Source organism: Anomaloglossus baeobatrachus, chromosome 8 (genome assembly GCF_048569485.1).
Source record: "Anomaloglossus baeobatrachus isolate aAnoBae1 chromosome 8, aAnoBae1.hap1, whole genome shotgun sequence".
Taxonomy (NCBI): domain Eukaryota; kingdom Metazoa; phylum Chordata; class Amphibia; order Anura; family Aromobatidae; genus Anomaloglossus; species Anomaloglossus baeobatrachus.
The window spans coordinates 133,353,136-133,377,721 of record NC_134360.1 but is presented as its reverse complement, the minus strand read 5'-3'; the positions used below and the strand labels follow the sequence as shown (position 1 = coordinate 133,377,721).

At 49.9% G+C, this 24,586-nt stretch overlaps 1 protein-coding gene across 1 annotated transcript in view; it reads right to left on the bottom strand.

Annotated features, from left to right (window-relative positions):
* The window catches only part of TPR (translocated promoter region, nuclear basket protein), a 481,409-nt gene that overhangs the window by 239,767 nt on the left and 217,056 nt on the right, over positions 1 to 24,586 (bottom strand). Inside the window, exons 18-23 of the mRNA XM_075322004.1 lie at positions 12,048 to 12,210; positions 11,020 to 11,154; positions 10,654 to 10,794; positions 10,387 to 10,555; positions 10,054 to 10,220; positions 9,470 to 9,622 (exon numbers count right to left, since the gene is read on the bottom strand). Coding sequence (XP_075178119.1) covers positions 9,470 to 9,622; positions 10,054 to 10,220; positions 10,387 to 10,555; positions 10,654 to 10,794; positions 11,020 to 11,154; positions 12,048 to 12,210 — 928 coding nt within the window. The remainder of the gene's footprint in view (positions 1 to 9,469; positions 9,623 to 10,053; positions 10,221 to 10,386; positions 10,556 to 10,653; positions 10,795 to 11,019; positions 11,155 to 12,047; positions 12,211 to 24,586) is intronic.

Genomic DNA, 24,586 nt, shown 5'->3' with positions numbered 1-24,586 from the left:
ATCCTATTGAACTTATACCCTACATTCTTTTGAGCATGTTTTGGAGAGATCACAGGTAGCTTTGATTGCACTTTTCGTGTGTTTTTAGGTGTTTTTTTATTCTTGTAATAAAATCTTTTTGATATATTTATGCAGGCAATTATATAATTTATTTGGTCTCAGAGCCCATTAGACACAATTCTTTTTTGTTGTTCATTTACAGTCGCCTTTGTGTGGTGCATGTTACCAGTTATATATAATTATTTCTTTTAGTGCCGACCCCATCTCTTCTCTCTTCTATGGTTGGCCATGTGGTCATCAAGAAGCAACTGGTTTGAAAAAAGAGAATTTTGTTTATTTACCGTAAATTCTTTTTCTTATAGTTCCGTATTGGGAGACCCAGACCATGGGTGTTTAGCTTCTGCCTCCGGAGGACACACAAAGTACTACACTTAAAAGTGTAGCTCCTCCCTCGGAGCTTCTACACCCCCTGGTGAGCAGACCCAGCCAGTTTAGTGCAAAAGCTGAAGGAGAATAGCCACCCACAAGTAGAACAGAGCAAGAGCCGGAACAACCGGAGACTCTGTCCACGACAACAGCCGGTGAGAACACGCGGAACAAGAAAATTGCCAACAGGCAACAGGGAGGGTGCTGGGTCTCCCAATACGGAACTATAAGAAAAAGAATTTACGGTAAGTAAACAAAATTCTCTTTCTTTATCGTTCCTTTGGGAGACCCAGACATTGGGACGTTCCAAAGCAGTCCCTGGGTGGGAAATAAACAGAATAAACTAAGAAGTAGGCAGAACCTAACTTCACAAATGGGCGACAGCCGCCTGAAGGATGAGTCTGCCCAAACTCGCATCTGCCGAAGCATGAGCATGCACTGTGTAGTGCTTCCAAAAGGTATGCAGGCTAGTCCAAGTGGCAGCCTGACAGACTTGTTGAGCCGTAGCCTGGTGCCTAAAAGCCCAAGAGGCACCGACAGCTCTGGTCGAGTGTGCTTTGATCCCCGGCGGGGGAGGCACCTGAGTACTCTGGTAGGCGTCCGAAATGGTCGATCTAATCCAACGGGCTAAGGTCGGCTTGGAAGCAGAGAGGCCCTTGCGCCGACCTGTGGTTAGCACAAAAAGAGAAGTGCACCGCCTAAGTGCAGCGGTGCGAGACACAAAGATCCGGAGAGCACGCACCAGATCCAGAGTATGCAGCGCTTTTTCAAAGCGATGAACAGGAGCCGGACAAAAGGAAGGTAGGGTAATTTCCTGGTTAAGGTGGAAAGGAGAGACCACCTTAGGAAGAAAGTCCGGAGTCGGACGGAGAACCACCTTGTCTTGATGAAAAACCAAAAAAGGTGACTCCGAAGAGAGCGCAGCCAAATCAGAGACTCTCCTGAGGGAAGTTATGGCCACCAGAAAGGCCACTTTCTGTGAAAGACGATACAAGGAAACTTCCCTAAGAGGCTCAAAGGGGGGTTTCTGCAAAACCGTGAGAACCAAATTTAGGTCCCAGGGATCCAAGGGCCGCCGGTAAGGCGGAATGATGTGAGACGCGCCCTGCATGAAGGTGCGGACCTGAACCAGCCGAGCGAGACGCCGCTGGAACAGAACTGACAGAGCTGAGACTTGTCCCTTGAGAGAGTTGAGGGACAGTCCTAGCTGCAGACCGGGCTGTAGAAAAGACAGAAGGGTCGGCAAGGAGAATGGCCAAGGAGGATGGTCGGTAGAGCGACACCAGGACAGGAAAATTCTCCAAGTCCTGTGATAGATCTTAGCGGAGGAAGACTTACGGGCCCGAGTCATAGTGGAGATGACTTCAGGAGGAATATCAGAAGCCGTCAAAATCCAGGACTCAAGAGCCACGCCGTCAATTTGAGTGCCGCAGAATTCGGGCGGAAAAACGGACCTTGCGAGAGTAGGTCTGGACGGTCCGGGAGATGCCACGGCATCTCTACGGACAGATGGAGAAGGTCTGGATACCAAGCTCGCCTGGGCCAGTCCGGTGCAATGAGAATGACTCGACGGCCCTCCATTCTGATCTTGCGCAGGACTCTGGGCAAGAGAGCTAGAGGGGGAAACACGTAGGACAGACGAAACTGGGACCAGTCTTGAACCAGAGCGTCCGCGGCGAATGCCTGAGGATCGTGGGAGCGAGCCACGTAAACAGGAACTTTGTTGTTGTGACGGGATGCCATTACGTCCACGGCCGGAGTGCCCCACTTGCGGCAGATTGACTGAAACACTGCCGGGTGCAGGGACCACTCGCCACCATCCACGGTTTGACGGCTGAGATAATCTGCCTCCCAGTTTTCCACGCCTGGGATGTGGACTGCGGATATGGTGGACTTGGAGTCCTCCACCCATTGAAGGATGCGTAGTACCTCCAACATTGCCAGGCGGCTGCGTGTCCCGCCTTGGTGATTGATGTAGGCAACCGCTGTCGCGTTGTCTGACTGGACTCAAATGTGCCTACCCGCCAACGGGTGGTGAAAAGCTAGGAGAGCTAGAAGCACGGCTCTGGTTTCCAGCACATTGATTGAAAGGGCTGACTCGGACGGAGTCCAAGTGCCCTGCGCTCTGTGGTGGAGACATACCGCTCCCCAGCCGGATAGACTGGCATCCGTGGTGAGGATCACCCAGGACGGGGCCAGGAAGGAGCGCCCCTGGGACAGAGAGAGGGGCCGAAGCCACCACTGAAGAGAGCTCCTGGTCTGTGGCGACAGAGCCACTAACCTGTGTAAGGAGGAAGGCCGCTTGTCCCAACAGCGGAGAATGTCCAGCAGCAGGGGGCGCAGATGGAACTGGGCAAAGGGAACAGCCTCCATGGACGCCACCATTTGACCCAGCACCTGCATCAGACGCCTGAGGGTATAACGGCGGGGCCTCAGCAAAGAGCGCACCGCTAGCTGGAGTGACTGCTGTTTGACTAAGGGCAACTTCACAAGTGCCGGCAAAGTCTCGAACTGCATCCCTAGGTACGTGAGACTCGGTCGGAGTCAGAGTGGATTTGGGAAGATTGACAAGCCACCCGAATTGGGCTAGAGTGGCGAGAGTGAGCAAGACACTCCGCTGACAGTCTGCGCTGGATGAAGCCTTGACTAGAAGGTCGTCCAGGTAAGGAATCACTGCCAACCCCTGGAGGTGCAGAACCGCAATCACTGCTGCCATGATCTTGGTGAATACTCGAGGGGCTGTGGCCAACCCGAAGGGGAGAGCCACAAATTGGAAATGATCTTCTCCGATTGCAAAAGCGTAGCCAACGCTGGTGTGAAACTGCAATTGGCACATGCAGATAGGCATCTCTGATGTCGATGGACGCCAGGAAATCCCCTTGGGTCATTGAGGCAATGACTGATCGCAGAGACTCCATGCGAAAATGCCGCACCTGAACATGCTTGTTGAGAAGCTTGAGATCCAGGATGGGCCGGAATGTACCGTCCTTTTTGGGGACTAGGAAGAGATTTGAGTAGAAACCTCTGAACCGTTCCCAAGCGGGAACTGGTACAATTACTCCGTTGGCCTGCAAGGATGCCACGGCCTGTGAGAAGGCGGCGGCCTTGTAGAAGAGGGGGGGGGGGTTGAGAGAAAAAATCTGTTTGGCGGTCTGGAAGAGAATTCTATCCTGTAGCCGTGGGAGATGATATCTCTCACCCACTGATCGGAGACGTGTTGAAAGCAAGCGTCGCCAAAGTGGGAGAGCCTGCCACCGACTAAGGACGTTGCTGGAGCGGGCAGAGAGTCACGAGGAGGCTGCCTTAGTGGCAGCACCTCCTGCTGTCTTCTGTGGACGCGCTTTTGGGCGCCAGTTGGATTTCTGGTCCTTGGCTGAGTTAGCGGACGAGGCCGAGGGCTTAGAGGACGACCAGTTGGAGGAACGAAAGGAGCGAAACCTCAACTGATTCCTACCCTGGGCAGGTTTCCTGGTTTTGGTTTGTGGCATGGAAGTACTCTTCCTGCCAGTAGCTTCCTTAATAATTTCATCCAGCTGTTCTCCGAAAAGCCGGGACCCAGCAAAAGGGAGCCCAGCAAGGTACTTCTTAGAAGAAGCATCTGCCTTCCACTCTCGAAGCCACAAGATCCTGCGGATAGCGAGGGAATTAGCCGAAGCCACCGCAGTGCGGTGAGAAGCCTCCAGCATGGCAGACATGGCATAGGATGAAAAAGCTGAAGCTTGGGAAGTCAAGGTAACCATTTCGGGCATAGATTCCCTGGTGAGGGAATGCATCTCCTCTAGAGAAGCAGAGATGGCTTTGAGAGCCCACACTGCTGCAAAAGTCGGGGAAAACGAGGCCCCCGCCGCTTCATATACGGATTTGGCCAGGTGGTCAATCTGGCGGTCAGTGGAATCCTTAAGGGAGGTGCCGTCAGCAACCGACACAACGGTCCGGGCTGAGAGCCTAGACACCAGGGGGTCTACCTTTGGGGACTGAGCCCACTCCTTGACCACCTCAGGTGGAAAGGGAAAACTGTCATCAGAACCACGCTTTGGGAAGCGTTTGTCAGGACAGGCCCTGGGCTTGGACACAGCGGCCTGAAAACTGGAGTGGTTAAAGAACACACTCTTTGCCCTCTTAGGCGAGGTAAACTGGTGCTTTTCTGCCAGAGAGGGTTGCTCCTCTGATACTGGCGGATTGAGATCCAGTACAGAGTTAATGGAAGCAATCAAGTCACTAACATCCGAGTCACTTTCGGACAGATCAATGGGGTACATGGAGTTAGCCTCCGAGCCCCCTGTAAAGGCATCCTCCTCATCCTGCGAGTCCGCTCTTGAATCAGAGCCACGGGAGGAGGAGGGAAAGGGAACCCTACGTCTCTTCTTAGGAGGACGGGGTCTGGGACCTGATGATGAATCCTCTGTGAGCTCCGGTCCTGAGAGAGCCCTAGCAGCAGAGGCAGCCTGTGAGGGGGGCTGATGCATATTCAGCAAAGTCCTGGACAGAAGTCCCATGGACTGGGAGATAGACCTAGAAAAGGATTCTACCCAAGCCGGGGGCTCAGCCACAGGAGCAGGAGCAGCCTGAGAGACCACTGGGGGTGAGACTCCAGGCTGTGGCACCGCCAAGGTAGAGCAGGCATCACAATGTGGATAGGTGCTCGGTTCAGGCAGCAGGAGCTTACATGCAGCGCATACAGAGTAAAGCTTTGGAGCCTTGCTCCTCGTGTGAGACATGCTGCTGGAGTGGGGGCTCTGCCAGAGAATGAACCCCAGAGAGTATATACAGAGGTCCACAACCAGAGCCGGTTGTGGCTTACCAGACCGCTGTGCTGTGCAGAGCGGTGTTGTGTGCCCTCCAGATCCCGAAGCCCGGACCCCCAAACACAGCACCTCAGCAGGGATGCAGAACGCAGACCAGCGCTGAGTGAACTCTGAGAAAATGGCCGCCGGAGCGAAGAAAGGGGGCGGGACTTGCATGAAGAGCGGGATCTGGAGGGCCGTAGAGACCTACAGGGGAGGAGACACGCACAGCAGTGGGGAGTGTCCCTCCCTTGTGCAGAACGAATGCCGGGAGGAGCCGCGCTGTCCCTCTGCATAAGTGACATGCGAGGGCAGTGAAACGAAACTAGGCCTCCGGCGAAGCCGGGGCCTAAATTTGAGCGTCGAGGCCGACGCGCAGGCACCATCGGCGCGGGTCTCAGGCGACAGCTAGAGAACCCGCCGGAAATGTCAGTAAATACAGCAAGCACACTCTCCCCAAACAATAAAGCACAGGGACCCCCAAATATAAACGCCTCAGGTACTTAGCTGCTGAGACGCAGGGCCAGGTCCCTGGGGATGAGTGCTCCGGTCCAGCAGGGTCCTGAAGGGCTGCGGATGGAGACCGGTCTCCTGCCAAGCATGGAGACCGTGCTGGCCCCCACTTCAAGCCAGAGCCCAGGAGGGATGGTGAAGGAGCACGGCATGTAAGGCTCCAGCCTAGGAAATCAACCTTACAACACCGCCGACACAGTGGGGTGAGAAGGGACATGCCGGGGGTCCAGACGTGGACCCGCAGTTCTTCAAACTCATTCCAAAAGGAAAAAATCATATGAGAATGCATGTGTGGATGTATTCCTCTTGAACACAAAGCGATAAACTGGCTGGGTCTGCCCACCAGGGGGTGTATAAGCTCAGAGGGAGGAGCTACACTTTTAAGTGTAGTACTTTGTGTGTCCTCCGGAGGCAGAAGCTAAACACCCATGGTCTGGGTCTCCCAAAGGAACGATAAAGAAAAAGGTCTTTTCTTCCCTTGCTGTGCAAGTGATTTGTTCTGTCAGTGGGAATCCCTAAAAGGATAATTGTCAAAAGGAAAAAAAAACAAAAAAAAAATGAAAACTCCATCTGGGAGGCAATGATGTTGCTCGAGGCAACAGCTGCACATCCAGCAGCATCAGGAGATGCAGAGAGAAGAAACTTTCCTGTGTGGACAATCTAGTTAGCCAGGTCCGCTATTTCAGCGGGAGGGGCTCCAGAAAGGATGCCCTGCCAAATGTGCTTGGGCAGGCAGAGACTGACTTGAGACCCAAGTAACCACAAAGGCTAGACAAAGAGCCGATCTCACGGCCTTCAAGGTCTACTCTGCCAGGGACGGAAAATGTCAGGTCAGAGGGGTCCTCGAGAGATGCACATTTGAGAAAGGGTAGAGTTGTGCATAACCAACTACCGAAGAGTGCACAGAAGGAAATACATCCCAGCTCTTAAGGAGGTCAACGGGAAAAGGCTACAGGATGTCCAAGTCTCTGGAAACATTTGTCTAGATGCTACCATTCCTTAGCAAACACTGCTGAAACCTTCTAGGACGACACTGTTTGGATTATGGGCAAAGAATCGCCCACCTTGATGTTCAGGGCCTGGATAACGGCCTGAATCAACTTTCAATCATATCCTTTACTTTGATGTTTATCCTAACCACACCTCCAAAGTCATACTGAACTAACAGAGGGGGAGGCCCACCTCGAGGAAGCAGGACAGCCAGAAGGAGAACTTGTGCAAATTCGCTTGGAGCTCTCCTGTGCAATCTGCCTGGTCGGTGCAGTGCAGCTAGGTCTTATTTATCCTGGATGGCGAACAGAGGACCAAAATTCAAAGTAGGCAGACGCTCAAGACTGACAGCAGGGTCTGGGATAGCTTGGTTAGATTAGCGACATATTAGGTTAGAGCTGTGGCCCACTTTGGGTGGTGGAAGGTGTGCTCTCGTTGAAAGCAGTGGGGGGCTCCTGTAAGGCATGAAAGTGCTGCAATCGGAGCAGAGGGTCAATGGTTGACCTGAGGGAAATTTGCACTAGCAGGAAGAATAAACCAAGGGCAAAATATTCTTATTTCCAGTGGTGAAAATTTAGTAAGGAGTAATGTCTGTGTCAATGTAGCAGAGTATAGTCTGTCCTGGAGATGTTCGCACAGGTCAGGAGAAACACCAGTGATTAGATCCCTGCTATAAAAAGGTGCAGAGGAGCAGGTACAGCCCGAGGAGATTCTGGACAAGTCCGAGGATGAAGATTCCTGCTGTGAGATCAGAAGAATAATTTGCCCTGTCGTAACAAGTAGGTCACATATGTCACTCAGCTGTGTTGACTGCCACTTCTGAACCAGAAGTATCAGTCCATGTCAAGAAAGCATGAGCTGAAAGACATGCAAGAATTACACAGGTTTCTGTGATTGGATGAGCAAAAAGGGACCCCAATAGGTGGAAGAGTGGCAGGCAAAAGTGGGCGATTCTTTGTCATGCATTCCTGATTGGATTAAGTGAGGTGGGGAGTGGCTATGTGGTACGAGTAGCCCACAATAAAAACTGGGGTCTAAATTTTGAGTGCTGGCCTTGATGGTGCGGTGCGCTGCAGCTCAGCGGTAAAAAAAAGTCAGAAGGACTATCCATGTATTACATCATTTACATACTGTCATGACGTTTGCAAATGTGTTGTGTCGCATAGACTTTGGTTTCGCATTGTCAGTTATAACATGGATCCATATTCTTTTAATGTATTCTGTAAAACTCAATAAAACTTTAAATTGGAAAAAAAAAAGTCAGAAGAGCAGAAAAATGGTAAGGGGGCCTCGTGAAAAACTGGATCCCCCTGACTGTTTACCTGGAAGAAGAGGGAGAGTACCTTTTCCTTAAGAGGATATCCTGACATCCTCTTCACAGTTAAGGAGACAGTCATTAGGAGCCCGAGGAAGGGGAGTATATAGAATAAGGTCAGTCTTCCCTCCCTGCACATCTCTCATTATGATGAACAAGTGGCCAGGAGATAGATGGCAAGAGTCATCTGCCTGGATGTCCAAATGCTCTTTTGGCATTAGGGTCCTGCAGAGTAGACCAGAGAGGAAACAGTGTGACATTTTCAACACTGTGCTCTTGGTCTCTATGCGGGGTGATGACTGAAAATGCTACTCAATTTACCAAATCACGAACTTAATTTGTAATAAAAAAAAAAAAAAAAAAAAAAAGGAAACATTAAATAGAAATTAAAAACAAGGGAGAAAAAGTCTATAAAACATGTGTTTTTTTGTCCTACTGACACTAAGCTAATGGTATGTGAACACGCTGCAGACATTTTCTGCACAAAATCTGCACCTTCTGGCAAAAAAAACGCACCTAAAAAATGCATGCATTTTTTGTAATTGTCAATGGGTTGAAAGGCCACAAAATGCACGAAAAACACCAACAATTGACATGCTGCATTATTTTCTGCACCAAATAAAAATAAAGAAATTAAACAACGTGGGCACAGCACTTCAGAATTCTCATCGACTCTGCTGAATTGCTGACATGAAAAAAAATGTGCAGACATGGGTCACAAACTGCAACAAAAAAAGGAATCAAAAAACGCACAGTGCACACACCGTCTAAAAAGGATTAGCTGGGTTCCAGTTGGTGGGTGTAACCTGCTGAAGAGATTTTTTTTTTTTTTTTGCCTAATCTCAAACACCTAGTGACAGCAGCATATAGCCCCATGGTTTGTTGTGTCCCCCAATGAAGCAATAGAGAAATTAATATTTTACACCACAACACTTTTCTTTCCAACCATAGATCACTGACACATTTTCATGTGTATCTTGTGAATTTAAGCCATTTTAAACTGAATGGCAAATCAGTTCAGGCAATGCAGAAGTTGTGTTGAGATCACGGACATCTGCGGCTTGTGAAAAGTATGTGATAAATTCAGGAGTAGAGACAGTAAGGATTTTCCAGAGCGATGAATGCCTCATTTCTGGGCGGCACGGTGGCTCAGTGGTTAGCACTGCAGTTTTGCAGTGCTGGGGTCCTGGGTTCGTATCCTACCAAGGATACCATCCCCAAGGAGTTTGTATGTTCTCCCCGTGTTTGCGTGGGTTTCCTCATCAGACATACTGATGAGGAATTTAGATTGTGAGCCCCAATGGGGACTGTGTTCATGATGTATGCAAAAGAACTGCAGAATAAGTTAGTGCTATATAAAAAAAGATTTTTTTTCTGTAGACACTCACACAAACATTTGGATTAATGAGAAATCATTCATTCATTAATAATTGAGAATTACCTGTTGCTCCATGTTTTCAACAGCTTTGTGTTTTTCATCTCGAAGCTGTTGTTTTTCCTTTTCTGCTTCCATCATCTTCTTTTCAAGTTGTGCCTGGTACTCTGTTGCCTCTTTCAGTCGTACTTCAATAGTTTTACGGGTTTCTTCAGTTACCTTGAAATATTTTAAGACTTTAGCTCTTACATGAAAATCCATATTAATTACATTTTCAAATTCACACTACACTTATAGAAAGAAAATCATTAAGCATTAATACAGCTCAAGATTCAGAAAAGCAAAAATCCTCCTGGATCTTAGGTAGGTCTTTACTGAAAAGAAGGCCTTTGGCTTTCTTTCCTTACACAACACAAAATTAGTTTATTATTGAATCAAAGGCTGTAAAAGTGAGAGGTCCAAAGTCTGCGGGTTTGTAAATACTATAATATATGTGGGAACCAAATCATCAACCAGTGACACACTTGGTTGAGGGATTTACTCTAGTCTTCATTTAGTCCATCTTGATAAAGAGTTAGCTTTCCTTAAACACCACTAAAGTCAAACCCACTAAGACTGCCGGAAAATGGATTTAAAAATTGTTACCGTACCTGCTTTTCCTTGTTTAGTGATTCTTCCAAGCCAAGCACCACCTCTCTGTATTGCTCCACGTTATTAGTGACAGTTTTCAACCTCTCTTTAAGGTCACTCACGAGCTCTTCAGATTGCCTTAGCTTATTCTTTACCTCTTCTACATCTTCACCTTTGTCATCTTTATCTACAAGAAGATGGCAAATGTAATATTATAACCCAAGCACAATGGAAAAAAAGGACAAAATATGGAAAGAAAATTCTAAATACATACATATACAGTATATACACACACACACACAGACACAACACCAAAACTTTTCTTGTTGCAAACAAGTATCACTGACCAGTACCTTTGCTGGAGGATAACTGGTTTGAGCGTGATGCCAACTGGGCTTCAAAATTACCAAGCTGTTGTTTGAGTGTAGTAATCTCTTTATGTGAATTCTTCAGAAGCTCTTTAGTACTGTTGTGAAGATTTACTTCTGATTCATACTGTCTTTTAAGGTCTAAAATCTGAACCTGTAAAGAAAAACAAAATGTGTAAAAATTAAAATAAAATAAACAAACAAAAACTAAAAATTCCCCAAAAGAGCCACTAGTATAGAACGTTGACTCACATCTTGATTTTTACCAGTCATGTGTTTCTGTTCTATTTCATGCTCCAGTTTCTTCTTCACTTGGATTAGCTCCTGCTCCAGCTTTTCTATTTGGTTGGTATATCGCTGTCTAATTTCTGCATCAGACCTTTCCAGGGTAACCTAAAAGAAAATACAGAAATTAAAATCTATTACATCCAAGTGTTAGGGGGACAAGACTTTTTTGTATTCATCTAAAGCACAACATCCCGATAGGATCTCAGGAGAAAGCAATTTCATTACAAACATTTCTTAAGAACCAATGAACGAGTGTTACAGATTTATCGCTGGGACAATTACATATCACCAGAGTCACAAAGTGTAAAGTAGATACATATAGCTACTAACCTGGATAGTCTGGAGATTTGTAAGCAGTAGGTTTTGACCCCTTTGCTCAACAAGTAAGGAATCTCTTTCTTGGGTAAGCCTATTTTCTGTCATCTTGAGAAGTTCTTTTTCACGCTTTAAGTTTTCTGCTCTTACCTTTCAAGATGATAAAAAACACTAAGTCTGTACAAGGACAGAAAAACACTGCCCTTATAAACACAGCCCAAACCCACCACATCTCTGCTTGAGCTCAGTGGGATAACCCATTTACAAAAGGACACTCAAACAGGTCTATTTCAGGTGCCAAAGTTTATTGAATGGCTTTAGTGTATTTGTAGCTTGCTGAATTGGTTCTAGTCTTCGAGATAATGGCCATTCATGAAAATAATGCATTCCGCCAATGCGACGGTTGTGTGATAAATGCAATAGCTTTTACTCTGTCTTTTCACTCTTTTTGAAGCCAGAATTCTACTGTAAAATTGCTCAGGAATGAAGACTGCTACAGTAAGTTTGCAAACCCAGTCTTTGTGTCTGCCCCAAAAGTTCTGTCTTAAGTATATCTTGGAGTGCCAAGATCTTAATCTGCCCATGCGCCTCCTCGGCAGCCATTTTCCTGAACTCAATCGCGTCCACCGCTGGGAGATCAATGGTGCCCGTATCACTGTGATAACCCCCCTCCCAGCCTTCGGCCCACATCGCCCCACTCATGCCGCTGACGACTTGTAAGCTACATCCGGAATATAAGACGGACTTTAGGACTACAAGACGGACCCATTCTAACATTGAGTTTTTTCTTCTTTTCCTCCTCTTAATTTGGGGTGCATTTCATGGTCCTGTGCATCTTCTAATCCACAAAATACAATAACATATCTCAGAAACTAGATCCAATCTGGCAAAACCAAAGTCGTATTCTTAATCAGCACTGTAAACCTAATATAAAACTGTTCAGACATCGCTGGCACCAAAACCACTGTATACCAGTGTAATCAGTAAAGAAATCGATCTTCCTTACAGTCATGTTTGCAATGATTTAGCCGTCATATACTTACTTCTGTAATTGCTAGCTTTTCATTGGCTGCTCTCAAGTCTTGTGTCATTGTGTTAATGATCTGCTCCTGTTTCTGTGTTGTGGCAGAAAGCTTTTGGGATTTTTCCTGCAAGGTGGTTATTTCTCGACGGTAGCCTTCCACATTATCTTGTAACATTTCATATCTATTGAAGAAATTACAACTATAAGTAATGAGAAAATCTGTCAAAGCACGCTAGTATGAATGGGTTATTTCCATAGGACACTATTGGATTTGGTAGAGTGCATGGCACTATTTTATCTATTGTCAAGAAGCAATCCCCAATTAGCAGCCTAAAAGCAAGAACCACTTGCCACAGGACATGGACAAGCGGCTAACCACTATGTGGGGTGTGGCCTAGCGGTGAAAGGGGTGGGACACATCTCAGCGCTCCTGCTACACTCATTCTTAGGCTGGGGCCACACGGGGATCTACTGCGATCCTCGCATGGCACTCGGCTCACGCTGGCAGCACAGCAGGAGCAGAGTGTCATGAGAGTGTCACTGCACCGGAGGTCCGATCATGTGATCAGACCTCGGCTCTGAGGAGGGGCAGGCCGGCTCTGAGGAGGGGCAGGTCGGGATTTATCTCCCTCTCTCCTCCGTAGCCGGCTACTGCCATTCTCGCCGTGCACTCTCGGTACACCGGTGTACTGCGAGTGCGATTTTTCTCTCGCCCCTTAGACTTGAATGGGTGCGAGAGAAACAAGAGACTCGCATTACAGTCGCAGCATGCTACGATTGCTTTCTCGGTCCAATTAGGAATGAGAAAATAATCACTCATGGGTGCTGGGACAAAGGCCAATATTGGTCAGAGTGGAATGCGATAAAACATCGCATTCCACTTGCTCCGATTTTCATGCAGTGTGGCTTAGGCCTTATGCTAATTACTCGACGTGCACCCATCTAGTCAGATTGTGGCTGGAAGTCTGCATATTGCATAAATCGCACCCACGTGAACGCCATTTCCCACCCATACCTTAATTTTTCAGGACTTTTTATTCCTAGACATAAAAAGGAGGACTAGGTAAATCATAATTCAGTACTCCATGATGTATCCCGCTAAACTTAGGGTGGCTGCCCTTGGAACCACCAACTTCTCGGAGTCTCCTAAGGACACACTCAGATGGCTGGATAGCCATGGGCAACACATGCAACATGCTGCCATGAATGATGGAAGGGCCTGAGCTAATCCCTTTCATTACTGGAGGATGAGGAATGTCCATTTTTTCAGTATTTTCCATGCTCTGTGTGCACAAGTCCCATTTTTTTTTCTCAGGTCTCCAGTTATACGCCCATCTTGATTCTTTAAAGGGGTGGTTCACCCATATTTTTTATTGTCTAGATCGATATTATATTGAGAAACAATGTTTCTCTCAAATACCTTGTGTTGTCAATAGGCGCTATTGCAGACCGCTGCTCCCCGTCCAGTGATGTACCCGTCCAATGCTGCCTCGTCACATCCGTGCAGCCGGCTGCATTCTGAGCCCATCTGCTCCCTGCTCCTCCTCCCTCACAGCACGTCTCTTGCTTGCAGCGTTCTGCGAGGAGGGAGGAGAGAGCAGGAGACGCGCCGTGCTAGGAGGGAGGAGGAGGGGGGAGCAAATGGGCTGTCACAGCAGTGAAACACCGCTCACAGCTCAGAGTCTGGAAGACTGTAGCCGGCTGCACGGATGTGACGAGGCAGCATTGGACGGGTACGTCACTGGACGGGGAACAGCGGTCTGCAATAGCGCCTCTCACAGGCACTATTGACAACACAAGGTATTTGAGAGAAACATTGTTTCTCAATATAATATCGATCTAGACCATAAAAAATATGGGTGAACCACCCCTTTAAGCATGGTCTAGCTCTATTACTTTGTTAGTGTGGCAGGTTCTGCTAGGGAGACACCAATATAGGGGTATATTATTATTGGCTATGTTTAGGTGTTTGAGAAAAGCATACCTAATGGTTATGTGTAGTTCTGGGCCCGATCCCTTATCCCTTGGTGTGCGAGCTTTTTAATTACTGGGTTATTTGTGGGGTAAATAATTGGAAAAGCAGTACATGGTTAATGATAATCAGAATAGGAAAATGGGTCTGACCGCTTGATTTTGGAATCCTGCAATAATAGGGTTACAGGAGACAAGTATGATAGATTAATTTAATATATAAACTTATTGACTACTAATATCAGGGAAAATGAATGTGATTCTTTAGCACAAACTTGGGCTCAGCCCCGATTAATGTAGTCTGGCATGCCTCAAAAGCTTTTTTTAAAAGAAACAAATTTAACCCCTTCACCCCCGGCCACTAAAACACCCTAATGACCGGGCCATTTTTTGCAATTCTGACCAGTGTCACTTTGACAGGTTATAACTCTGGAACGCTTCAACGGATCCTGGCGATTCTGAGATTGTTTTTTCGTGACATATTGTACTTCATGTCAGTGGTAAATTTAGGCCGATATTTTTTGCGTTTATTTGTGAAAATTTAGGAAATTTTGCAAAAATTTTGAAAATTTCGCAATTTTCAAATTTTGAAAATTTATGCCTATAAATCTGAGAAATATGTCACACAAAATAGTTAAATAACATTTCCCACATGTCTACTTTACATCAGCGCAATTTTCGAAACAAGAAGGGAATTTTGTTACTTACCGTAAATTCCTTTTCTTCTAGCTCTTATTGGGAGACCCAGACGATTGGGGTATAGCTACTGCCCTCTGGAGGCCACACAAAGCACTACATTAAAAGTGCAAGGCCCCTCCCCCTCTGGCTATACCCCCCCCCGTGGTATCACGGGTTCTCCAGTTTTAGTGCCAAAGCAAGAAGGAGGAAGCCAATAACTGGTTTAAACAAATTAACTCCGAATAACATCGGAGAACTGAAAAACCGTTCAACATGAACAACATGTGTACCCGCAAACAACAAAAAAACATCCCGAAGGACAACAGGGCGGGTGCTGGGTCTCCCAATAAGAGCTAGAAGAAAAGGAATTTACGGTAAGTAACAAAATTCCCTTCTTCTTCAGCGCTCTATTGGGAGACCCAGACGATTGGGACGTCCAAAAGCTGTCCCTGGGTGGGTAAATAAATACCTCATGTTAGAGCTGCAAAACAGCCCTCCCCTACGGGGGTGTCACTGCCGCCTGCAGGACTCTTCTACCTAAGCTGGCATCCGCCGAAGCATAGGTATGCACCTGATAATGCTTGGTGAAAGTGTGCAGACTGGACCAGGTAGCTGCCTGGCACACCTGTTGAGCCGAAGCCTGGTGACGAAATGCCCAGGACGCACCCACGGCTCTGGTGGAGTGGGCTTTTAGCCCCGAAGGAACCGGAAGCCCCGCAGAACGGTAGGCCTCTAGAATTGGTTCTTTGATCCATCGAGCCAGGGTGGCTTTAGAAGCCTGCAACCCCTTGCGCGGACCAGCGACAAGGACGAAAAGTGCATCGGCACGGCGTATGGGCGCCGTGCGGGAAATGTAGATTCTGAGTGCTCTCACCAGATCTAGCAAACGTAAGGCCTTTTCATACCGGTGAACCGGATGAGGGCAAAAAGAAGGCAAGGAAATATCCTGATTAAGATGAAAAGAGGATACGACCTTAGGGAGAAACTCCGGAATGGGGCGCAGCACAACCTTGTCCTGGTGGAACACCAGGAAGGGAGCCTTAGATGACAGAGCTGCCAGCTCAGACACTCGCCGAAGCGATGTGATTGCAACAAGAAACGCCACTTTCTGCGACAGCCGAGAAAAGGAAACTTCCTTCAGAGGCTCGAAGGGCGGCTTCTGGAGAGCAACTAGTACCCTGTTCAGATCCCATGGATCTAACGGTCGCTTGTACGGGGGCACAATATGACAGACCCCCTGCAGGAACGTGCGCACCTTAGGAAGACGTGCTAGACGCTTCTGAAAAAACACGGATAGTGCCGAAACTTGCCCTTTAAGGGAACTGAGCGACAAGCCCTTTTCTAACCCCGATTGCAGGAAGGAAAGAAACTTGGGCAATGCAAATGGCCAGGGAGACACTCCCTGAGCAGAGCACCAGGACAAGAAAATCTTCCACGTTCTGTGGTAAATCTTAGCCGAATTCGACTTTCTAGCTTGTCTCATTGTGGCAATGACTCCCTGAGATAATCCAGCAGATGCTAGGATCCAGGACTCAATGGCCACACAGTCAGGTTCAGGGCCGCAGAATTCTGATGGAAAAACGGCCCTTGGGACAGTAAGTCTGGTCGGTCTGGCAGTGACCACGGTCGACCGATCGTGAGATGCCACAGATCCGGATACCACGACCTCCTCGGCCAGTCTGGAGCGACGAGTATGACGCGGCTGCACTCGGATCTGATCTTGCGTAGCACTCTGGGCAAGAGCGCCAGAGGCGGAAACACGTATGGGAGCTGAAACTGCGACCAATCTTGAACCAAGGCGTCTGCCGCCAGAGCTCTTTGATCGCGCGACCTCGCCATGAATGCCGGGACCTTGTTGTTGTGCCGGGATGCCATTAGGTCGACGTCCGGCACTCCCCAGCGGCGACAGATTTCCTGAAACACGTCCGGGTGAAGGGACCATTCCCCTGCGTCCATGCCCTGGCGACTGAGGAAGTCTGCTTCCCAGTTTTCTACGCCTGGGATGTGAACCGCGGATATGGTGGATGCTCTGTCCTCCACCCACATTAGAATGCGCCGGACTTCTTGGAAGGCTTGCCGACTGCGCGTCCCTCCTTGGTGGTTGATGTATGCCACCGCTGTGGAGTTGTCCGATTGGATTCGGATCTGCTTTCCTTCCAGCCACTGTTGGAAGGCCAGTAGAGCAAGATACACTGCTCTGATCTCCAGAACATTGATCTGAAGGGTGGACTCCTGCGGAGTCCACGTCCCCTGAGCCCTGTGGTGGAGAAATACTGCTCCCCACCCTGACAGACTCGCATCTGTCGTGACTACTGCCCAGGATGGGGGCAGGAAGGATCTTCCCTGAGACAATGATGTGGGAAGGAGCCACCATTGTAGAGAGTCTTTGGCCGTCTGGGAAAGCGAGACTTTCCTGTCCAGGGACGTTGACTTCCCGTCCCATTGGCGGAGAATGTCCCATTGAAGTGGGCGCAGATGAAACTGCGCAAAGGGAACTGCTTCCATGGCTGCCACCATCTTCCCTAGGAAATGCATGAGGCGCCGCAAGGGATGCAACTGGCCCTGCAGGAGAGATTGCACCCCTGTCTGTAGTGACCGCTGCTTGTCCAGCGGAAGCTTCACTATCGCTGCTAGAGTATGAAACTCCATGCCAAGATACGTTAGTGACTGAGTCGGTGATAGGATCGACTTTGGAAAGTTGATGATCCATCCGAAAGACTGTAGAGTCTCCAGCGTAGCATTCAGGCTGAGTTGGCATGCCTCCTGAGAGGGAGCTTTGACCAATAAGTCGTCTAGGTAAGGAATCACCGAGTGACCCTGAGAGTGCAAGACTGCTACCACCGCCGCCATGACCTTGGTGAAGACCCGTGGGGCTGTCGCCAGACCAAATGGAAGAGCTACGAACTGAAAATGGTCGTCTCCTATCACAAAACGTAGAAAACGTTGATGTTCTGTAGCAATTGGCACGTGGAGATAAGCATCCTTGATGTCTATTGAGGCAAGGAAGTCTCCTCTGGACATTGAGGCAATGACAGAGCGGAGGGTTTCCATCCGGAACCTCCTGGCGTGCACATGTTTGTTGAGCCGTTTTAGGTCCAGAACAGGACGGAACGAGCCGTCCTTTTTTGGAACCACAAAGAGATTGGAGTAAAACCCTTGCCCTTGTTCCTGAGGAGGGACTGGGATAACCACTCCTTCCGCTTTTAGGGAATCCACCGCCTGCAGCAGAGCATCTGCTCGGTCTGGCCGTGGTGAGGTTCTGAAGAACCGAGCTGGAGGACGAGAATTGAACTCGATTCTGTACCCGCGAGACAAAATGTCCGTCACCCACCGGTCTTTGACCTGTGACATCCAAATGCCAGAAAAGCGGGAGAGCCTGCCCCCGACCGGCGATGCGGAGGGGGGGGGCTGGAAGTCATGAGGTAGCCGCTTTGGAAGCGGTACCTCCATTTGCTTTCTTTTGGCGTGTGTGAGTCCGCCACGAATCTGAGTTTCTTTGCGTCCTCTGAGTCCCTTTGGACGAGGTAAATGGTGTCTTGCCCGAACCTCGAAAGGACTGAAACCTCTGCTGCCACTTTTTCTGCTGAGGTTTGGGTGTTCTGGGTTGTGGTAAAGAGGAGTCTTTACCCTTGGACTGTTTAATGATGTCAGCCAATGGCTCGCCAAACAGTCTCTCTCTAGACAAAGGCAAACTGGTTAAACATTTTTTGGAACCAGCATCTGCTTTCCAGTCCTTTAACCACAAGGCTCTGCGCAAAACTACCGAATTGGCTGACGCCATTGAGGTGCGACTGGTAGATTCTAGGACCGCATTGATAGCGTAAGACGCAAACGCCGACATCTGCGTGGTAAGGTGCGCCACTTGCGGCACTGCTGGATGCATGATAGCATCCACTTTTGCTAAGCCAGCTGAAATAGCCTGGAGTGCCCATACGGCTGCGAATGCCGGAGCAAACGACGCGCCTATAGCTTCATAGACAGATTTTAACCAAAGGTCCATCTGTCTGTCATTGGCATCTTTAAGTGAAGCGCCATCCTCCACTGCAACTATGGATCTAGCTGCAAGTTTGGAAATCGGGGGGTCTACCTTTGGACACTGTGTCCAGCGCTTGACCACCTCAGGGGGGAAAGGGAAACGCGTATCTTTAGATCGTTTAGAGAAACGCCTTTCTGGGTGAGCGTCGTGCTTCTGGATTGATTCTCTGAAGTCAGAGTGATCTAACAAAGCACTCAATTTACGCTTGGGATAAAGGAAACGAAACTTTTCCTGCTCCGCAGCCGCCTCTTCTGCTGAAGGGGCTGGGGGAGAAATATCCAACAGCCTATTGATGGCTGAGATAAGGTCGTCTACCATGGCATCCCCATCCGGGGTATCCAGGTTGAGAGGGGTTCCAGGAGTGGATTCCTGATCACTCTCATCAGACACATCACAGGGAGACTGATTGCGCTGAGACCCTGAGCAGTGTGAAGACGTCGAGGGTCTTTCCCAGCGAGCTCGCTTAGGGTGGCTGGGGCCATCATCTGAGTCATAATCCTCGGCCTGTGAAGCCGGGGACCCCCCTGTGGGCTGGATACATTCCAAGTAAGGGGGACCTGAGGACAGAGGCCTCGCCGTGCCCAGAGACTGAGCCCCATGCATAGATTGCAAGGTCTCAAGGATTTTTGCCATAGATACAGACATATTATCTGCAAAAACTGCAAAGTCCGTCCCTGTCACCGGGGCAGAACTTACAAGCGTCTCAGCCTGGGTCGCCACCTCTCCTGACTCCGGCTGGCGAAGCAGCACCGGGTCGGAGCATTGCACACAATGGGGGTCATCAGAGCCTGCTGGTAGATTAGCCCCACATGCAGCACACGCAGTATACACAGCCCTTTTTGCCTTGGCCGCCTTGCGTTTTGAGGATGACATGTTGCTGCTTCCACAGAGCGATCTGGGATATGCAGCCAGAAGCGCACCTCACAGTGCAAGAAGAAGGGAATTTTGTTACTTACCGTAAATTCCTTTTCTTCTAGCTCTTATTGGGAGACCCAGACGATTGGGGTATAGCTACTGCCCTCTGGAGGCCACACAAAGCACTACACTAAAAGTGCAAGGCCCCTCCCCCTCTGGCTATACCCCCCCCGTGGTATCACGGGTTCTCCAGTTTTAGTGCCAAAGCAAGAAGGAGGAAGCCAATAACTGGTTTAAACAAATTAACTCCGAATAACATCGGAGAACTGAAAAACCGTTCAACATGAACAACATGTGTACCCGCAAACAACAAAAAAACATCCCGAAGGACAACAGGGCGGGTGCTGGGTCTCCCAATAAGAGCTAGAAGAAAAGGAATTTACGGTAAGTAACAAAATTCCCTTCTTCTTCAGCGCTCTATTGGGAGACCCAGACGATTGGGACGTCCAAAAGCTGTCCCTGGGTGGGTAAATAAATACCTCATGTTAGAGCTGCAAAACAGCCCTCCCCTACGGGGGTGTCACTGCCGCCTGCAGGACTCTTCTACCTAAGCTGGCATCCGCCGAAGCATAGGTATGCACCTGATAATGCTTGGTGAAAGTGTGCAGACTGGACCAGGTAGCTGCCTGGCACACCTGTTGAGCCGAAGCCTGGTGACGTAATGCCCAGGACGCACCCACGGCTCTGGTGGAGTGGGCTTTTAGCCCCGAAGGAACCGGAAGCCCCGCAGAACGGTAGGCCTCTAGAATTGGTTCTTTGATCCATCGAGCCAGGGTGGCTTTAGAAGCCTGCAACCCCTTGCGCGGACCAGCGACAAGGACGAAAAGTGCATCGGCACGGCGTATGGGCGCCGTGCGGGAAATGTAGATTCTGAGTGCTCTCACCAGATCTAGCAAACGTAAGGCCTTTTCATACCGGTGAACCGGATGAGGGCAAAAAGAAGGCAAGGAAATATCCTGATTAAGATGAAAAGAGGATACGACCTTAGGGAGAAACTCCGGAATGGGGCGCAGCACAACCTTGTCCTGGTGAAACACCAGGAAGGGAGCCTTAGATGACAGAGCTGCCAGCTCAGACACTCGCCGAAGCGATGTGATTGCAACAAGAAACGCCACTTTCTGCGACAGCCGAGAAAAGGAAACTTCCTTCAGAGGCTCGAAGGGCGGCTTCTGGAGAGCAACTAGTACCCTGTTCAGATCCCATGGATCTAACGGTCGCTTGTACGGGGGCACAATATGACAGACCCCCTGCAGGAACGTGCGCACCTTAGGAAGACGTGCTAGACGCTTCTGAAAAAACACGGATAGTGCCGAAACTTGCCCTTTAAGGGAACTGAGCGACAAGCCCTTTTCTAACCCCGATTGCAGGAAGGAAAGAAACTTGGGCAATGCAAATGGCCAGGGAGACACTCCCTGAGCAGAGCACCAGGACAAGAAAATCTTCCACGTTCTGTGGTAGATCTTAGCCGAATTCGACTTTCTAGCTTGTCTCATTGTGGCAATGACTCCCTGAGATAATCCAGCAGAAGCTAGGATCCAGGACTCAATGGCCACACAGTCAGGTTCAGGGCCGCAGAATTCTGATGGAAAAACGGCCCTTGGGACAGTAAGTCTGGTCGGTCTGGCAGTGACCACGGTCGACCGATCGTGAGATGCCACAGATCCGGATACCACGACCTCCTCGGCCAGTCTGGAGCGACGAGTATGACGCGGCTGCACTCGGATCTGATCTTGCGTAGCACTCTGGGCAAGAGCGCCAGAGGCGGAAACACGTATGGGAGCTGAAACTGCGACCAATCTTGAACCAAGGCGTCTGCCGCCAGAGCTCTTTGATCGCGCGACCTCGCCATGAATGCCGGGACCTTGTTGTTGTGCCGGGATGCCATTAGGTCGACGTCCGGCACTCCCCAGCGGCGACAGATTTCCTGAAACACGTCCGGGTGAAGGGACCATTCCCCTGCGTCCATGCCCTGGCGACTGAGGAAGTCTGCTTCCCAGTTTTCTACGCCTGGGATGTGAACCGCGGATATGGTGGATGCTCTGTCCTCCACCCACATTAGAATGCGCCGGACTTCTTGGAAGGCTTGCCGACTGCGCGTCCCTCCTTGGTGGTTGATGTATGCCACCGCTGTGGAGTTGTCCGATTGGATTCGGATCTGCTTTCCTTCCAGCCACTGTTGGAAGGCCAGTAGAGCCAGATACACTGCTCTGATCTCCAGAACATTGATCTGAAGGGTGGACTCCTGCGGAGTCCACGTCCCCTGAGCCCTGTGGTGGAGAAATACTGCTCCCCACCCTGACAGACTCGCATCTGTCGTGACTACTGCCCAGGATGGGGGCAGGAAGGATCTTCCCTGAGACAATGATGTGGGAAGGAGCCACCATTGTAGAGAGTCTTTGGCCGTCTGGGAAAGCGAGACTTTCCTGTCCAGGGACGTTGACTTCCCGTCCCATTGGCGGAGAATGTCCCATTGAAGTGGGCGCAGATGAAACTGCGCAAAGGGAACTGCTTCCATGGCTGCCACCATCTTCCCTAGGAAATGCATGAGGCGCCGCAAGGGATGCAACTGGCCCTGCAGGAGAGATTGCACCCCTGTCTGTAGTGACCGCTGCTTGTCCAGCGGAAGCTTCACTATCGCTGCTAGAGTATGAAACTCCATGCCAAGATACGTTAGTGACTGAGTCGGTGATAGGATCGACTTTGGAAAGTTGATGATCCATCCGAAAGACTGTAGAGTCTCCAGCGTAGCATTCAGGCTGAGTTGGCATGCCTCCTGAGAGGGAGCTTTGACCAATAAGTCGTCTAGGTAAGGAATCACCGAGTGTCCCTGAGAGTGCAAGACTGCTACCACCGCCGCCATGACCTTGGTGAAGACCCGTGGGGCTGTCGCCAGACCAAATGGAAGAGCTACGAACTGAAAATGGTCGTCTCCTATCACAAAACGTAGAAAACGTTGATGTTCTGTAGCAATTGGCACGTGGAGATAAGCATCCTTGATGTCTATTGAGGCAAGGAAGTCTCCTCTGGACATTGAGGCAATGACAGAGCGGAGGGTTTCCATCCGGAACCTCCTGGCGTGCACATGTTTGTTGAGCCGTTTTAGGTCCAGAACAGGACGGAACGAGCCGTCCTTTTTTGGAACCACAAAGAGATTGGAGTAAAACCCTTGCCCTTGTTCCTGAGGAGGGACTGGGATAACCACTCCTTCCGCTTTTAGGGAATCCACCGCCTGCAGCAGAGCATCTGCTCGGTCTGGCCGTGGGGAGGTTCTGAAGAACCGAGCTGGAGGACGAGAATTGAACTCGATTCTGTACCCGCGAGACAAAATGTCCGTCACCCACCGGTCTTTGACCTGTGACATCCAAATGCCGAAAAAGCGGGAGAGCCTGCCCCCGACCGGCGATGCGGAGGGGGGGGGCTGGAAGTCATGAGGTAGCCGCTTTGGAAGCGGTACCTCCATTTGCTTTCTTGGGGCGTGTGTGAGTCCGCCACGAATCTGAGTTTCTTTGCGTCCTCTGAGTCCCTTTGGACGAGGTAAATGGTCCTGTCCCTGATCGTACTCCTGCTCCGAATCCATCAGGTTCTAATGGGTCTGTGGATGGAGCCCGGCATCAGAGCTGAGAGGCCGGCAGGATCCCACTTCCACAGAGCCCTACAAAGGGATGTGGAAGGAAAACAGCATGTCAGGCTCCAGCCCTGTACCAGCAATAGGTACCTCAACCTTACAACACCATCCAGGGGTGAGAAGGGAGCATGCTGGGGACACTATATGTGTCCTCTTTTCTTCCATCCGAAACAGTCAGCAGCTACTGCTGACTAAAATCTGTGGAGCTATGCATGGAATGTCTGACCTCCTTCGCACACAAAGCTAAAACTGGAGAACCCGTGATACCACGGGGGGGTATAGCCAGAGGGGGAGGGGCCTTGCACTTTTAGTGTAGTGCTTTGTGTGGCCTCCAGAGGGCAGTAGCTATACCCCAATCGTCTGGGTCTCCCAATAGAGCGCTGAAGAAATACAATATCTATATAACTGTATCCAGTACACTGATACACAGTGAGGCACTAGAGGGACCAGCACAGAAAAATCGCTTACCGCCCGCTTAAAAAGCGGGTGTGTGGTCGCCAGATAGCCCCTAGTCCAGGTCTCCCAGAGCCTTGCGTCCTTCCTCCAGCCAGGCATGCATGTAATGGCTGCCGGCGTCTCTAGAGAGGAAGGGGGGCGGGCCCTGGGCGTTCCTGGCCAAGAGCGGGAAGCCTGCTTCCCTCTGTGCCAAGTGAGAGGGCTGGAGCATGTAAATCAGGCTCCAGCCCTCGTCGCTGCTTGCGAACAGCGTCTCTCCCCTACCCTGAATGACAGGGTGGGGGCGGGAACGAAACGGAGCTGCCGGCGTCCTAGGCCCAAAAAGCCGGGGACTAAAGTTATAACCGCCGCCGCCGTAAAAGCGCGGACGGCGGATCCCCGGCGCACCACAAGTCACAGCAGCGCCGCCCGGTCCAGAGGGGGTCGGCGCTGCGTTCCCAAACACAAACAATCCCCCAGTAATCTGTAGGGACACCAACTCCACGTTGCGGTCCCCGGCGCACTATAACACCCAGCCAGCCCGGAGTGTGTCTGTGCCTGCCGGGGACACAGAGTACCTGTAAGATGCAGGGCCTGTCCCTGATCGTACTCCTGCTCCGAATCCATCAGGTTCTAATGGGTCTGTGGATGGAGCCCGGCATCAGAGCTGAGAGGCCGGCAGGATCCCACTTCCACAGAGCCCTACAAGGGGATGTGGAAGGAAAACAGCATGTCAGGCTCCAGCCCTGTACCAGCAATAGGTACCTCAACCTTACAACACCATCCAGGGGTGAGAAGGGAGCATGCTGGGGACACTATATGTGTCCTCTTTTCTTCCATCCGAAACAGTCAGCAGCTACTGCTGACTAAAATCTGTGGAGCTATGCATGGAATGTCT